Here is a 16,467-nt window from a genome sequence, read left to right as displayed (position 1 = left end):
TTTTTAATAAAAAGCTTTTAGCATAAAATATATATTATTTCCTCTTCTTCCTCCTTCTTCCCATTCCTTTTACCTTGTCTTCTACATATTAGGAACTAATAAATAAATAATACATTATTATTGTTAAAAGTGGGAATGTGGAGAGGAAAGGGAGGACATTATGTCAAACGAATGGGGGAGAGGAAAGGGAGGGTGCGTGACATGAGAGAGTAGAGTCTAGAGGGGATGGTCACCCTTCTGCACTCCACCATAGCAACATATAGGAAGTGTTAGATATTGAAGATGGGATTTTTACTGCAGCTACAACGGTGAAGGATGACATTATATGACATGGGTAGGCGGTGGCTGAGTGGTTAGCGTGCGGGCTCTGCATTCACCGCGTGCTGGACGACGCGGATTCGAATCCCCACGCTACCACCTGGGATTTTTCAGTCACCGCCGAGTGGCCAAGACTACCCACATGCTGTCCTGAACACCACCCATCAAGCAGGACTCTAGAAGAAACCGTCCAAGTGAATCAAGAATGAGTTCCGGGGGGCAGCATGAGCCAAGAATTGATGGCGCCACTATAAAAATTACCTGCGTCATGACGGGCTTCGGCCGACCGCCAGGCCCCTGGAGAAAGCCTATCGACGCTATAGGAAAACACGTAAATATATATATATATATATATATATATATATATATATATATATATATATATATATATATATATATATATATATATATATATATATATATATATATATATATATATATATATATATATATATATATATATATATATATATATATATATATATATATATATATATATATATATATATATATATATATATATATATATATATATATATATATATATATATATATATTTATAGATATATATATATATATATATATATATATATATATATATAAATATATATATATATATATATATATATATATTTATTTATTTATTTTTTTTTTATTTATTTTTTTTTTTTTTTACGTCGTTGCCTGTTGCGCCGGTAGGCATCTTCCTGGTGGGGCCTGATGGTCGGCCCAAGGCTTCTTCCAGGTGGGGCCTGATGATCGGTCCAGCCCGTTCTGGCGCAGGCCAGTGTTTTATAGTGGCGCCATCTTGCATTGGCCCATGCTGCCCCCCGGAACTCGTTCTTGATTCGCTTGGACAGCTTCCTCTAGAGTCAGGTTATATATATATATATATATATATATATATATATATATATATATATATATATATATATATATATTATATGATATAATATAACTGCGCTGAGCTCAGACAGTCCATTATGTCATTCTGCTTAGTAGACAAGGGCAAAAGGAGAATAGAGAGAGAGAGAGAGAGAGAGAGAGAGAGAGAGATCCTCTCTCCATTTCCAATTCTGCATCTAAAAAATAATCAGTATAGTAGTAAATTTTAAAAATAGTAAGTATAATAGTAAAATAAAAGTCACGCGCATAATGGCGTAGTTATCCATCAATTCTGGCCTGACAAGACCCACTCAGCACCCCCGCGCTCACCGCGCGCGCTAATTGGTCCTAATTTCTTATGATGCCGAACCATAAGAGATTCGGGAATATGCATCCGTATCTTCCTGGACGCCGCACCCTCACGCTCACTGGTCACTCAGCCACCGCACGAAGATTCTACTAATCTGAACAACTGATCAGTGCTTCTCTTAATTGAGTCGAGTCATGTCTCATGATTCATAAAATTAAGGATATAATTGTAATGTACCATTGTTTTCATTGAAAGAAATAATAATGGATTAAACAAACAAAAAATAGGTAAGAATACAAACGACGGTAACCACATTTTGATACCCCACAGTTTACGATGGTGGAGACGGTGACCACGGCGATATTTGATCAATTCGAATCCTTGAGGACACGGAAGCCATTGGTGGTGGGACTTGTGTGCCTGCTCCTCTTCGTCAGCGGCCTCACTATGTGCCTGCAGGGAGGCGTCTACATGTTCGAGCTCTTCTTCTTCTTCTCATCCAGTGTATCGGTCATTATTCTCGCTATTGTGGAGATTGTGGCTATCCAGTATGTTTACGGTAAGTGTGTGTGTGTGTGTGTGTGTGTGTGTGTGTGTGTTCGCAATCCGTGGTCTGATCACGCGATAGACTCGCAATCGCAAGCCAGCACCCTCCCTGACTAAGGAGCCATACGACAGGCGGATCGATTCACGCCCGCATTTTTTTTGTAGTAGTTTGAAGAACCTGGCAATTATATATGTAACAAGCGGCATCTCCCATCTATCAGACCAAGCTGAAATTTTATGCAATCTTGGAAAGTTTGTGTCTTCGTCAGTGAGGACCAAATTTTCTAATGAAAATATTGAGTCTAACGTCAACACCATTGATGTAAATTATAACCGGCACTGGGCCAAGAATCGAGCCCTGAGGGACACCACTAGCGGCAGGCTCCCACTTAAATCCATCGATCAACACTCTTTGCTGTTTGTTGCTCAACCAATTTGCAATCCATTGGTGTATTTTACCGTCAATACCTATTTGTTTGATTTTATAAAGTAATTTATGGTGTGGAACTGTATCAAGCGCTTTCTGAAAATCAAGATGGATGTGATTTGGTTACGTCATATACTGATAAAAAATTGTTATAAAAGGATAGTAGGTTCGACAAGCAGAATCTCTTATTATGGAAGCCATGTTGTGAATCCTTAATCAATGACTGTCTTTCAAGGTATCTCATAATTTTGTCTCTAATTATGCTCTCGAGTATCTTACCTACTACTGAAGTTAGACTAATGTGCCTGTAATTACGCAGTACTTTTTTGTCTCCTCTCCTAAAAATTGGTGTTACATTAGCCATTTTCCAATCCGAAGGGACGATTCCTTGTCACAAGTACATATTGAATACGGTTGTGAGCATAGAGAGTATTTCGTTTTTGTTTCCTTAAGTAGTATAGGATAGACATTGTCCGGTCCTGGACCTTTTTAAGTTTTAAGAGATTGGAGGGTATTAAAGACTTCATTGTAAGTTATTACAAAGTCAGGCAAGGTCTGAGTGGGATTATCGCTAATCTTATATTCACCGCTGGTTTTGGTGGTAGTAGAGGTAAGACTGCAAGTATTAAATATCGAGGAAAAATAATTGTTCAAAAGTTCGCAATGGGTTGGCTTTCAGTTACAAATTTACTATTGTTGTCAATTAAGGGTTCAATCCCACTTCTAATCGCCTATTTTGTTCTTTATATAACCGAAGAAAGTCTTTGGCTTAGTGTTACAATTTGCACCAATATTTTCTTCGTACCTACGCTTTGCCAGACTTACTATTCCTTTCACTCGTCACCTGGCTTCATGATAAAGTATAATGTTTTCTGGGGTATTTTGCACTTTCTTTAGCCTCCTGTAAGCCTTTAGCCTATCAAATGAGCTCAGAAGGCTGAGAGTGGACATAGTGGCATTCTCTGCGACGAGGAGGCCTGGCAGTGGCGAGATCAGTAAAGGGGGGTACACCTTACTGGTCCGGCATGAGCAATGGTTCCATCTCCAGGGGGTAGCTATGGCCATCTCCAGCCAACTGCCTCCATTTGTGGTTGAGGTTGCTCCAGTTGATGAGCGTATAATGCGAGTGAGGCTGAAGCACACACTGGGCTTCGTGTCTCTTGTTGCAGTGTACGCTGCTACCGAGATGCGTGAAACGGAAGAGAAGGAGATGTTCTACGCCAAACTCGACTCCGTATTACACCAGTCCCCTCCCCGGGACACACTCATTGTATTAGGCAACTTCAATGCTACTACTGGCACTGACAGGGTTGGCTACGAGCTATTTGTTGGTCCCCAAGGTTCTGGTACTAAGAACATCAACAGCTCTCTACTCTTAAATTTTGCAAGATCCAGCAGGTTGAGAATTGCGGGTTCCTGGTACCAGAGACCAGAGATGCACCCCTGAACTTGGTATAGCTATGCCGGAGGGGTGGCTAAGAAGATTGACCACATCCTCGTAAGTACTCGTTGGAGGATACTTCAGAACTGCAGGGCTAACCCGAGTGCTGAGTACTTTGCAACGAGCATAGGCTTGTTGTTGGAACGCTCAAGCTACATGTCAGGTCTAGAAGAATCTCGAGATGCAACAATACTGTGTTCCATCTCGAGAGGATGAAGGACCAGGCTTTTTTTTTTTTTTTTTTTTTTTTTTACAGCATAGGGGACAACTTAAGGGCAAAAAAAAAGGAAACAGTAATGAAAAAATTACAGCTACTCACTGCTCCTATAAAAAGCGTTCAGAGGACTGGCCGAAAGAGAAATCAATTTCGGGAGGTGAGGTGTCCTGATACCCTCCTCTTGAAAGAGTTCAAGTCGTAGGCAGGAGGAAATACAGATGAAGGAAGATTGTTCCAGAGTTTACCTGCGTGAGGGATGAAAGAGTGAAGGTGCTGGTTAACTCGTGCGTAAGGGATTTGGACAGTAAAGGGATGAGCTTGAGTAGAAAGTCGTGTGCGGCGTGGCCTCGGGAGGGGGGGAGGCATGCAGTTAGCAAGTTCAGAAGAGCAGACAGCGTGAAAATATCGATAGAAGATAGAAAGAGAGGCAACATGGCGGTGGATTAAGAGGTAGAAGACTATCAGTAAGAGGAGGGGAGATGATGAGACGAAGAGCCTTAGACTCTTCTCTGTCCAAGAGAGCTGTGCATGTGTGTGGAGTCCCCCCCCCCCCCAACAACAACAACACGTGAGATGCCTGTATATGGATAGCAACTGTGCAGGGGAGAAGAACTGGCGGAGACGATACAGAACGCCCAACCTCGAGGAACCTGATTTAGTGAGAGAAGAGACGTGAAGTTTCCAGTTAAGATTTTAAGTTAAGGATAGACCGAGGATGTTTAGTGTAGAAGAAGGTGACAGCTGAGTGTTGTCGAAGAATAGGGGATAGGTGTTTGGAAGACTGTGTCGAGTTGATAGGTGGAGAAATTGTTTTTTTGAGGAATTGAAGGACAGAAAGGTTCCTTCTACCCCAATCGGAAATGATAGCTGGGTCAGAGGTTAAGCGTTCTGCAGCATCCAGTCTGGAATCTTGTAATTCCTGTTGAGAGGGTCTTCTGTTGAAAGAAGTTGAATAATGCAGAGTGGAGTCGACAGCGTATGAGTGCATAGGACAGTTTGTTATGGAAAGAAGATCATTGATGAATAACAGGACAGAGCCCTGTGGGACACCACTGTTGATAGGTTTAGGGGAAGAACAGTGATCGTCTACCACAACAGAGATAGAACGGCCGGAAAGGAAACTGGATATAAAGGAACAGAGAGAAGGATATAATCCGTATGAGGGCAGTTTAGAAAGCAAAGAGTTGTGCCAGACTATCGAAGGCTTTCGATATGTCTAGCGCAACTGAGAAAGTTTTACCGAAACGGCTAAGAGAGGATGACCAAGAGTCAGTTAAGAGAACAAGAAGATCGCCAGTAGAAGGCCCCTTGCGGAACCCATACTGGCGATCAGATAGAAGATCAGAAGTGGAAAGGTGCTTTTGAATCTTCCGGTTAAGGATTGATTCAAAAGCTTTAGAAAGAGAGGAAAGCTAAGCTATAGGGCGGTAGTTTGAGGGGATGGGAACGATCACCCTTCTTAGGCACAGGCCGTATGAAGGCGTACTTTCAGCAGGAAGGAAAGGTAGATGTTGATAGGCAGAAGCGAAAGAGTTTGACCAGGTAGGGTGTCAGCACGGAAGCACAGTTTTTAAGGACAATAGGATGCACTCCATTAGGTCCATAAGCCGTTTGAGAGTTGAGGCCAGAGAAGGCATAGAAAACATCATTCTTAAGAATCTTAATAACAGGCATAAAGGAGTCAGAGGAGGGATGAGTAGGAGGAATATGCCCAGAATCATCCAGAGTGGAATTTTTACAGAAAGTTTGAGAGAAGAGTTCAGCCTTAGAGATAGCTGAGACGGCGGTGCTGCCGCCAGGGTTAAGGAGAGGAGGGAAAGATGAAAAAGTGAAATTGGAGGAGATATTTTGGCTAGGTACCAGAAGTCTCTGGAAAAATTAGAAAAAGCAAAGTTTTGATATTTACAATGGATGAAAGAACTTTTGGTAAGTCGAATAATAGATTTGCTCAGGAGTATGCAGTGACAGTCTCAAATCGGTTAAATGCGCTCAGCATCCTTGAGGACCCTGTAGAACTGTGGGATACCTTCAAACGTGAGACTTTTCAAGCTGCCAAGGAGTGCATTGGAGAGCTCCAGAGATCTAGGAGTGGTTTTGCCTCGGCGGAGACGCTAGAGAATATTGAGGAGAGTCGCGCTGCCAGACTTGCTGGGAATCGGACCAATACAGGGCTCTGTCGCGTAGGACTAGAGCTCCACTGAGGAGGAGAGGGGCATCTAAATGCGAATGACCTCCGACCTGCTTATCGAGCCCTGAAGAAGCTCTGCTCCGAGTCTCCCTCTCAGGTGCAGGCATGGAGTGAATAAAAAAAATTGAGTATTCGAATACGAAAGCGAATACGAATACGAGTTCGAATACACTGAATTGGTTTTAATTCGAATACGAATACGAATACTTCTTGAAAGTATTCATGAATACATTCATAAATACTTTTCATTGGAAAATACCTTCTTGACGCTACTGTGTTTAGCACTGTTCTAATTTTATGTAACAGTAGTATGAGCTCATGAACCTGTACTGTACACAACCATTACACGCCCACCCAGGAGGCCGGAGTTGTAAGGAACAACGGCTGTTATCTCTGATAATAAATTTTGAAGTATTCGTCAGATTATTTGCTGAATACGAATACTCTTTCCTTGTATTCGAATGCGAATGAGAATACTTTGATTTCTATCAATATCTATTCGAATACGAATACGAATACACCTAAATACGGTATTCGAATGTATTCAGATACGAATACCGAATACGAATACTCCATCCCTGTTCAGGTGAGCGCTATCCGAACAGCTGATGGCTGCCTCGTATCAGACATGAGTGGGCAGAGGGCTCGTTGGGTTGAGTACTTTGAGCAGTTGTACACGGCGGACCCTCCAAGTGGGCAGCTTCCAGTTGCCGGGCTGCAGGTGATGGATGCTGATCCACCCATCGACGAAAGCCTGCCCTCTCTGGAAAGGCACCTGGCATTTGTATAACGTCAGTGCGGAACTGCTCAAAGCTAGAGGTGAGGCCATGATCAGCAGGTTGCATGCGGTCTTGACTGCCGTATGGCAATCTGGTACCATTCCTCCTGACTGGAAGAGTGGGATGGTCGTCCCTATCTGGAAGGGGGAAGGGGACTGCCAAGACTGCAACAACTACAGAGGTATTACACCGCTCACTGTGCCAGGCAAGGTGCTTGCCCACCTACTGCTGATGCGAATTCGCATTCGCAGCCAGGTGCTGAAGATGCAGAAAACTAAACAGTCTGGGTTCACACCTAGGAAGTCGACAACTGACCGTATTCGAGCACTGCGCGTACTGATGGAGCGCCGACGAGAGTTTCGACAGGGGATGCTTGCAGCCAATGTCGATCTCAAGAAGGCGTTTGACTTTGTGCATCGCGAGGCACTCTGGGATATCCTGCGACTGCGTGGGATTCCTGCAATTTAGGAGCATTGGTTTGCTGACTAGCCTGTATTTGGGGACTGAGAGTCCTGTTAAGTGTGTGTGGGGGGTGGGGGGGGGGGGGGGGCTTGTCCAGCTTCTTTCCCGTGAATGCGGGAGTGAGGCAGGAGTACGTCCTTGCCCCATCGCTTTTCAACACTTGTATGGACGGGGTACTAGGCAGAGTTGTTGCCCAGAGTCATTGTGGAGCATTCATTGGCAATACCAGGATCACCGACCTTGTTTTCGCCGATGATGCAGTAATCCTGGCGGAGTCGCTGGAGATTTTGGTGATGGCTCTCGAAGCACTGCACGAGGAGGCGAAGCCCTTGGGACTTAGGGTCTCCTGGGCCAAAAGCAAGGTACAGGTGTTTGAAGGCTTTCTAGATAAAACAGTACAGTCTGTTCATGAGTGTGGCGAGAACATCAAGATTTCGGAAAATTTCACATACCTTGGTAACGTAGTTCATAACAATGGTGAGTCTCGCCAGGAAGTTTTACGGCGGATTGGCCTGGCCCACGGTGTTATGGACTCGCTCAGCACGAGTATATGGCGTTGTCGACAACTTTGCAGAAGGACCTTCATGACCCGGATCTTCAAGTCCCTTGTACTCCCTGTCTTACTTTATGGTTGTGAGACATGGACACTAAATGGGGACTCGGAGAGACGGATTGGTGCCTTTGGTAAAAAAATGTCTACGCAGAATCATGGGATATCGCTGGAATGACTGTGTCAAACTGGCGACTACTCCGTGAGACTGATTCGACATATATTACCTGCGTAGTCCGTCAACGCCAACTCCGGCTATATGGTCACGTGGCACGTTACCCAGAAGCTGATCCTGCTCATCGGGTTGTCTCTGTAAGAGACAATCCTGAGTGGAGGAGGCAAAGAGGACGCCCACAGAGTTCGTGGCTCGAGCAAGTCGATAGATCCTGCCGGGAGGTACTCGGGATGGGAAGGAAGCCTGCATGGAGACTCGCCCGGAGGGACCCTCGGACTTGGCGTCGTAGGGTGGGCGAGGCGACGCACCCCCTGACGTATGGCCCCATTGATTGATTGATTGATTAGCCTGTAGAACAAATTTCTCTCTCAAAAGGATTTTTGATTTTGCTGTTAAACCACGGTGGACTTGTATTAGTGTTACGTCGCTTTTCGCAAAAGGGGACAAATGTATTCTGCTGAGTAAGTAATTGATTTTTAAATTTTAGCCACACTTCTACGTTGGAATCATCGATAATTTCATTTCCCTCAATTTACATCAGATTTCTGCGAAATTTGTACTTTCTTATTTTCCGTCACTTGTGTTTGAGCTTAATGTCAACGCGCACTAATTTGTGATCACAAGAACCCAGAAGTTCTCCTACCGTAACATTGCTGACTAGGGTTACTATTGGAAAGGATAGTATGTTATTTTGTCGAGTTGGTTCAGTAATTATTACTGAGACAATTATCATCTAAAAATTCAAGCTATCTACTATCCAAATCAGACCATATGACATACCGTCTCTCGCAAATATCTTTCAAACGAAGATTCGGATCAGCATGGGACTTTGGCACAGATTGTTTCACACACTCCGCTAATTTTTGACGCTATTGTGCAATGCCAGATGCGGTTAATTATGGCGTTTACTCTTGACTGTGATGGCAAAACCTGCGTGAGCCACTTACACATTCGAACAGATGAGGCGTGACGTATTTGTGACGTGTATCCACCACCTACCTCCACCCCTGGCTTCCCCTACTCCCATCCATCCCTTTCCCTCCCTCCTCCTTCTCTCCTGCACTCTCTGCCCCCGCCCTCTTTCTCCCCCATACCTCCCCCCTCCCCCCACCCCTCTCTCTCTCTCTCTCTCTCTCTCTCTCTCTCTCTCTCTCTCTCTCTCTCTCTCACAAACACTTGTGGTGTACACGAGATATGAATCCATGCACACGTATGACTTGAATTAATGGCAGATAAATATAAATTAAATTCCGTCTGCATCAGCATCAACAGTGATGACGAGGATGACCTGTTTGTCGATGGTGATAAATGTTGAAGTAACATAGCCTATGTGGTCAGTTATTTACATTATTAATCCACCCATCATATACTCGCTATCTTCTTTTGTTTGCTATGACTTTTTAACATATCTACATGAACACATATCGTATGGCAGTCTTTTCCTAACATCAGAATAAATTATTCATATATTTCTCCAATTTCGTTTCACGTTTTTTACTCTGCAATGAATTCCCGCTTCAATTCCAACGTCATTCCTTTCCGTCTCTTACGCAATTTCCTATAAATGATCAAGCGTCAGCTACGTGCTTCATCCCATCATACGCTCAACTAACCTGTGGGAAGGAGGGTCATATACTCGTATAACTTTCAATGGTTGTATAATTGCCAAACAAACCTCATACAGCACTTAAGCAACATCCATTTACGCTGGAACAGGAATCAGGGTCGTGTGCAAAAAACACCAGACCATACTTAGCATATACTTTCGAGTTATCCGCCATTGTAGACAAGTCATATGTGTGCAACGCTTCACATGGCATGTACACCGAGAGAGAGAGAGAGAGAGAGAGAGAGAGAGAGAGAGAGAGAGATAGGGGGGGGGGGAGGTATGGGGGAGAAAGAGGGCGGGGGGAGAGAGTGCGGGGGAAAAGGAGAAGGGAGGGAAAGGGAGGGATAGGAGTAGGGGTCTAGGGGAAGCCAGGGGTGGAGGTAGGTGGTGGATACGCGTCACAAATACGTCACGCCTCACTTGTTTGAATGTGTAAGTGGCTCACGCAGGTTTTGCCATAACAGTCAAGAGTAAACGCCATAATTAATCGCATCTGGCAATGGACAATAGCGTCAAAAATTAGCGGAGTGTGTGAAACAATCTGTGCCAAAGTCCCATGTTGATCCGAGTCTTCCTTTGAAGGATATTTGCGAAAAACGATATGTCATAGGGTCTGATATGGATAGTAAGTGACTAGCCTTCAGTACCCGACAGGCGACAGTGCAGTGGAACTGTGGAACGCCAGCACTCGTCGAGCGAGCAACTCTCCCGGCCTCTGGGCCACCTATAGACTGTTGAGTTGCTCGCTCTACTCTGCTACGGGCTGCCTCGTGCGCCCGTTTTCCCGCCTGGCACGCCAGCCGGCGGGTTTCAACCTGCCATCTCAGCGACGGGCCGTCGCATTAGACAAAGGCCCGTTCCCGCTCTGAGGGGTAAATCTTCGACATGACATGACATGACCCGACAGCGTCGTTCAGTCAATATGAGGGAGATTAAAGTCTCCTAATATCAATGAGACGCTGTTATTAAGTGACTGTCATAAAATGATATACATTACAATATCATCCTCGAGTGATTGACCTGGAGGCATATAGGTAACAGATATATTTACTTTATTTTTTTACAGTATTTACTCATACGCACAATAGGCAACATTAGTGTCTCTTGGTGTCCTATCAGTGGGTTGCAAATAGCTTTTGACATAAAGGGCGACACCACTACCTATACGGCTGATGCGATCTTTGTTGAAGATACTGTTGCCATCTATATTGTATTCTGATATTAAATCAGTATTTGAAGCGTCAATGAATGCTTCCGTTATAGCGATTACGTCAAAATTTTCTGTTGAAACAAGGCATTTCGATTCTTCAATCGTAATTCTTAGGCTACGAGCAGTGAAACTTAGAACTTTTAGATTATCTTTGGTTTAGTTATGAAGGTGATGTTACTTGTGATTTCACGATTTGGTGTTAGATGGGCCCCATGACGTCCATTTACACAGAGAGGATAGGGAGACGCTACCGAGAGCAGTTTTTTGGATCAGAGTCGCGCACTGCTTTGTTTAGAAGGCTTCCAAATCTAGCTGCTCCGACTGGGGACAGGTGCAGACTCTCCCTTTGGAACAGTCCACCCTGGCCATAAAAATGATCCCAATTCCTATTGAAGAATTACATTTCGAGTTCCCTGCAAAGAGGTTCCAAGCGGTTGTTAAGACTGAAGGCCTAGTTGTAGAACTCATTCTCAGCCGACATCCTTGGAAGAATTCCAGATGTTATAATTAATGTAAGGTGATTTAAAGGAGGGTTATTAAATCTCAAATCCCATGTTAAATTCCTTATGTTCTAAGCGTATCTCCTCCCTTACTTGCGGGCCGATTTCTTTCAGTCAAAAAGCATTTTAATCAGGAAGGATGGGAGATTAACGTTTGCTATCGGTAAGTTTTCTACAATAGTAAAATAAAAAAATTTAAAGTTCGATGAAATAAAAAAAAATTGACATATATTTTTCATAAATCAAAATCAACTTCAAACAATAGTTCCGATTGCAGACCCTATTCCTTACACATACTTTCATAAGCTGCAGTAGGAGATATGTGTATAACAAGAAGTGCAACGGAGGAGATATTATTAAAAATACAAAATCATGGTTTTGAGATATCAAGCGAAGTTGAAATATTTTTGTATTTCACCTATTCCAACGAGGGACTTGATATCCACAGGATACATACATCAGGATATTAAAAAAAAAGCAGACATGGTTTCATTAACTTACTTTCATTGGATGTGTACACAGGCTACGTTGTTTACCCGTTGTTACGTCTTTTTTACCGGGTCACAAATCCATGTCCTCGATTTTGACCATATTTCAAAGTAAAAAACAGTCCTCTACTGTTTAAAAGCAATAAAATATAATTCAAAAGATATTTGAGACGGATACATAGTGTTTTGTTGATTTATGTAAAAAATATTATATATATATATATATATATATATATATATATATATATATATATATATATATATATATATATATATATATATATATATATATATATATATATATATATATATATATATATATATATATATATATATATATATATATATATATATATATATATATATATATATATATATCGATTTTCACAGATAAATACGAAACTATATTAGTTACTGCTAAAATTTCCCATTTTCTTGACTAGTGGTGTGAGAGAACCATAACAGGCCATGAAAAAAAAATCCTAAAATTAAAAAGGGGTGAAAACATGGATTGCAAGCCAGTGGCGCCGCGCGGAAGCTCATTGCAGGACGTTGCGTTGCATGTTGCATACCACTGTATTATTTTTTCATCATATTCATTCATATACCAAAAGAAAGAGAAATTTCGCAGAATTTTATAAGCCAAAAATATAAAGAATTATTTTTTTTTCAGGCCCCCCTCTTAATCTTAAACTGCTTTTAATAAGCCTACGGCACTTATCCAGTAATGCCTCCGTGCGGGTCTTGCAGACGTCATTGGTACCTGCATGAAGAACAAAAAGAATCATTAGAAGCTTCGGCGGAGACCTCGTCGGAAGCAGCAGTGATGTCATCAGCTCCGTCTCCAGCGTAACAACAGCTGCGCCTTCGTCTATAGACTCTTCCACAGAATTCAACCAGCTGGTGGCGAATCATAGAGTCCCCAACCAAGAAAGTACTTTCTTGCTCCTCCTCCTCTTCCAGTGTGGCAAATCTGTTAAAGCAATGAGCCGGGTAAATGGCGTGGCGGGCGGGTCTGGCACCTTCCTTCACTGTAGTGAAGCCCGTACTCTCAGGAGTACAACTGTCACATCCCCATGACAAGGCGCCTCCAGTCCTTGGCGAGGCTTGGTGTGCAGGAGAGGTGGATGACGGTGCAGAGGTGGTGGACGATACACCGATGTTCACTTGGATGAAATCCTTTAAAATTTCAACAATAAATGTTAGTTCAATAATATCCTGGCCAGCTGCCAACTTCGAGTCCAGTTTATGGATTCTTGTTTCCATGTGTTGTTGCAGTAAGCACATCCTGCAGACGGAGGAACGACCTGTATAGCAATGGGAGAAAAAAATTACCGAACATGCTGAACACTTTTTCAAGGTCATTTTTACTGTATAAAGATAAAGAAGGATATGAGAGGTCTGTTTTTATGGTTGGACAGGTAAAGAAGCGGAAGGTGTGTTGAGGCAGGGCTGGCAGTAGGGTAGCGGTAACAGAGAGTCAGGTAGCTGGCTGTAACAAAACTATACAAAGTTAACAAAGGGTTAGCCAATAGAAGATTAATGGATGGTTGTATTAGAAGGTGAGAGCAAGCTGTGTCAAACTGACGACCCATGTGAAAGTTGTTATGGGATTAAGTAAGGAGACGAGGGGATTAGCTACTCGGAATTCCATTCGGAATTCAGAATCAGGTGTCAGGTCGGCCCAGTAAACACAGCTGCACGAGTGTGGCTGTGATACCACTTCAGACAAGGAAATATTTAATAACTACACGGAATTAGTGTATCACTGGTACTGTGTGAAAGTGAGTCTTTGTTATACAGATAACTGCATGAAGAAGGTAAATACAAGTACAGGAGTAATTCAATGAGTAGCTACTTATCCGTTCTGTGATGCACAAGCCGACCTCTATGTCCACGCTGACAGGCTAGAACTCTCCAGAAGAGGATCACGCAACACACACAGCACAGAACGCAACAGGAAAGCACAGTAACGTCTAAACATAGCTACGTAAATAGCAGCAGAAACAAGCAGGAAAGGGAACAGGTTGGCAGGGCGGTGGTGCAGAGAGAGTGGAAAACAGACTCATACACAGAAAAACGCAATTAAAATGATTGATTAATATTTTTTTTGTTTCAAGGTTTTAAGAAGTTTTATCGTCACATCACTGAAGATATGGGCATTGGCATCCCGCGGCCTCTACAAGCATACTGGACAGTCACGTGGCTCGTTGTCACTCCACTGGCGCTCTTGGTGAGACCACTAATGTTTCCTTTTTTTGTTTTTGTTTTTCAATTTTTTTCCTCATTTTCTCTAAGGCACCATTCCATCAATCTATTTTCACCCGTTCCGCTCTTCTCCTTCTATGTATTCCTAGTACCCCCTTCTGTTAATTTCCTGCCTTCACCAGGTCACTATATATCCACTCAGATATTCTTGGATTTTCAGTCCCGTCATAATTTATCTGATATTTTTATTTTTTTTGGCAAAACCCCTGGATACCCTGTATAAATATTTTCAACAACTGAGATGCTTTCAAACATTCTTTTTTTTTACACTTTTTTATCTCTTAAATTTTTATATCACGTTTAATTAGGATTTTATTTTTTTTTTTTTTTTCAAGCTAGTGTATATATATATATATATATATATATATATATATATATATATATATATATATATATATATATATATATATATATATATATATATATATATATATATATATATATATATATATATATATATATATATATATATATATATATATATATATATATATATATATATATATATATATATATATATATATATATATATATATATATATATATATATATATATATATATATATATATATATATATATATATATATATATATATATATATATATATATATATATATATATATATATATATATATATATATATATATATATATATATATATATATATATATATATATATATATATATATATATATATATATATATATATATATATATATATATATATATATATATATATATAATTTATTATATCAGAAATTGTCTTTAAATAACAGCCACATCATTAATATAAGGTGAGTTTTAACAAGAGTTAAATATGTTCAAACGTCAACCAGAATATCAGAATCACAGTACTACCGAGAAAAATAAGACCCAATTTTGTTTTCTTCCCCAGATCATTTTGGTGTTCTCTTTTATATACTTCGTTCCTGCTTACTGGGGCGACTACGAGTTTCCATCTGGAATACAAGTGCTCGGCTGGCTCCTCGTCTTCTCTTCCGTTATACTGATACCGCTGGGGATGATCTATGCCACGGTAGCAGGCTCAGGTTGCACAAGAGCCTTGCTGGCCAGTTCTCCAGACTTTTGCCCTGCCCACATAAGAAAGCAAGGTGCAGGTGGCGGCCAGGTGAATCTAGCATTTGAAGTCGCCGATGCTCCTCATCTGGTACATCACTTCTAAGTGTGGCTCACCGGCGGAAACAAGGCCGACATCAGTTAGAAGTAGACAGTATAGTATTACCACAAGAAACTGGCGGGTGGGTGGTGGCGGCTGCGGGGTCAGCCCCGCCCCGCACCTTGCCCCACACTCTCAACACCTCTCGCTTCCTCTCATGTGTCAGCTATTAACTACCTTTAAATGAATTTAATGAAATAATTGGATAATCCAATAAGGTCATATAGTGTTAAGTTTCTTTCGTTTTTAGGATAATAACAAAGATTTTGTATAAATACCACGACACGTGAATTACAACGTTGTCAAGTGTCGTGGTATTAGCACAAATCTTTGTTATTATCCTAAAAACGAAACAATCTGTCAAGTGTCGTGGTATTTGTACAAAATCTTTGTTATTATCCTAAAAACAAAACAATCTTAACACTATATGACCTTATTGGATTATCCAATTATTTAATTAAATTCATTTAATTAAATAATGAGAGGAAGCGAGAGGTGTTGAGAGTGTGTGGCAAGGTGCGGGGCGGGGCTGACCCAGCAGCCGCCACTACCCCATCCGCCAGTTTCTCGTGGAAATACTATAGTAGTAGTAGTATAGAGGGGTTTCACGTGACGTTATCAGCAGCGATCACCTGATCACTTCTCAGCTGCCCCGCAAAGGCCCGTCATTTTGGGAGGCACATATTTACAGCAAGAGAGCTCCTCAGCTTTTCCCCGCCATGTTACTGTGTTGGTGTTGGTGTTAGTGGCCCATCTGTTACTGTGTTGGTGTGTGTGTTAGTGTAACAGTGTCATCTATTACTGTGTGGGTGTGGGTGTTAGTGTCCATCTGTTACTGTGTGGGTGTGGGTGTTAGTGGCCCATCTATTACTATGTGGGTGTGGGTGTTAGTGGCCCATCTATTACTGTGTGGGTG

At 41.7% G+C, this 16,467-nt stretch overlaps 1 protein-coding gene across 1 annotated transcript; it reads left to right on the top strand.

Annotated features, from left to right (window-relative positions):
- The first annotated feature begins 1,590 nt into the window (after positions 1-1,590).
- Positions 1,591-15,662, top strand: LOC126995364 (sodium- and chloride-dependent glycine transporter 2-like). The gene is made up of 3 exons (XM_050854853.1): positions 1,591-2,072; positions 14,226-14,338; positions 15,270-15,662. Exons 1-3 carry the CDS (start codon positions 1,850-1,852, stop codon positions 15,555-15,557), a joined length of 624 nt encoding a protein of 207 aa, XP_050710810.1. The 5' UTR covers positions 1,591-1,849; the 3' UTR covers positions 15,558-15,662.
- The last annotated feature ends 805 nt before the right edge of the window (positions 15,663-16,467 follow it).

Source organism: Eriocheir sinensis, chromosome 8 (assembly GCF_024679095.1).
Source record: "Eriocheir sinensis breed Jianghai 21 chromosome 8, ASM2467909v1, whole genome shotgun sequence".
Lineage (NCBI taxonomy): Eukaryota > Metazoa > Arthropoda > Malacostraca > Decapoda > Varunidae > Eriocheir > Eriocheir sinensis.
Note: the sequence above shows the minus strand (reverse complement) of the source record. Positions and strands in the feature narration are given on the sequence as shown.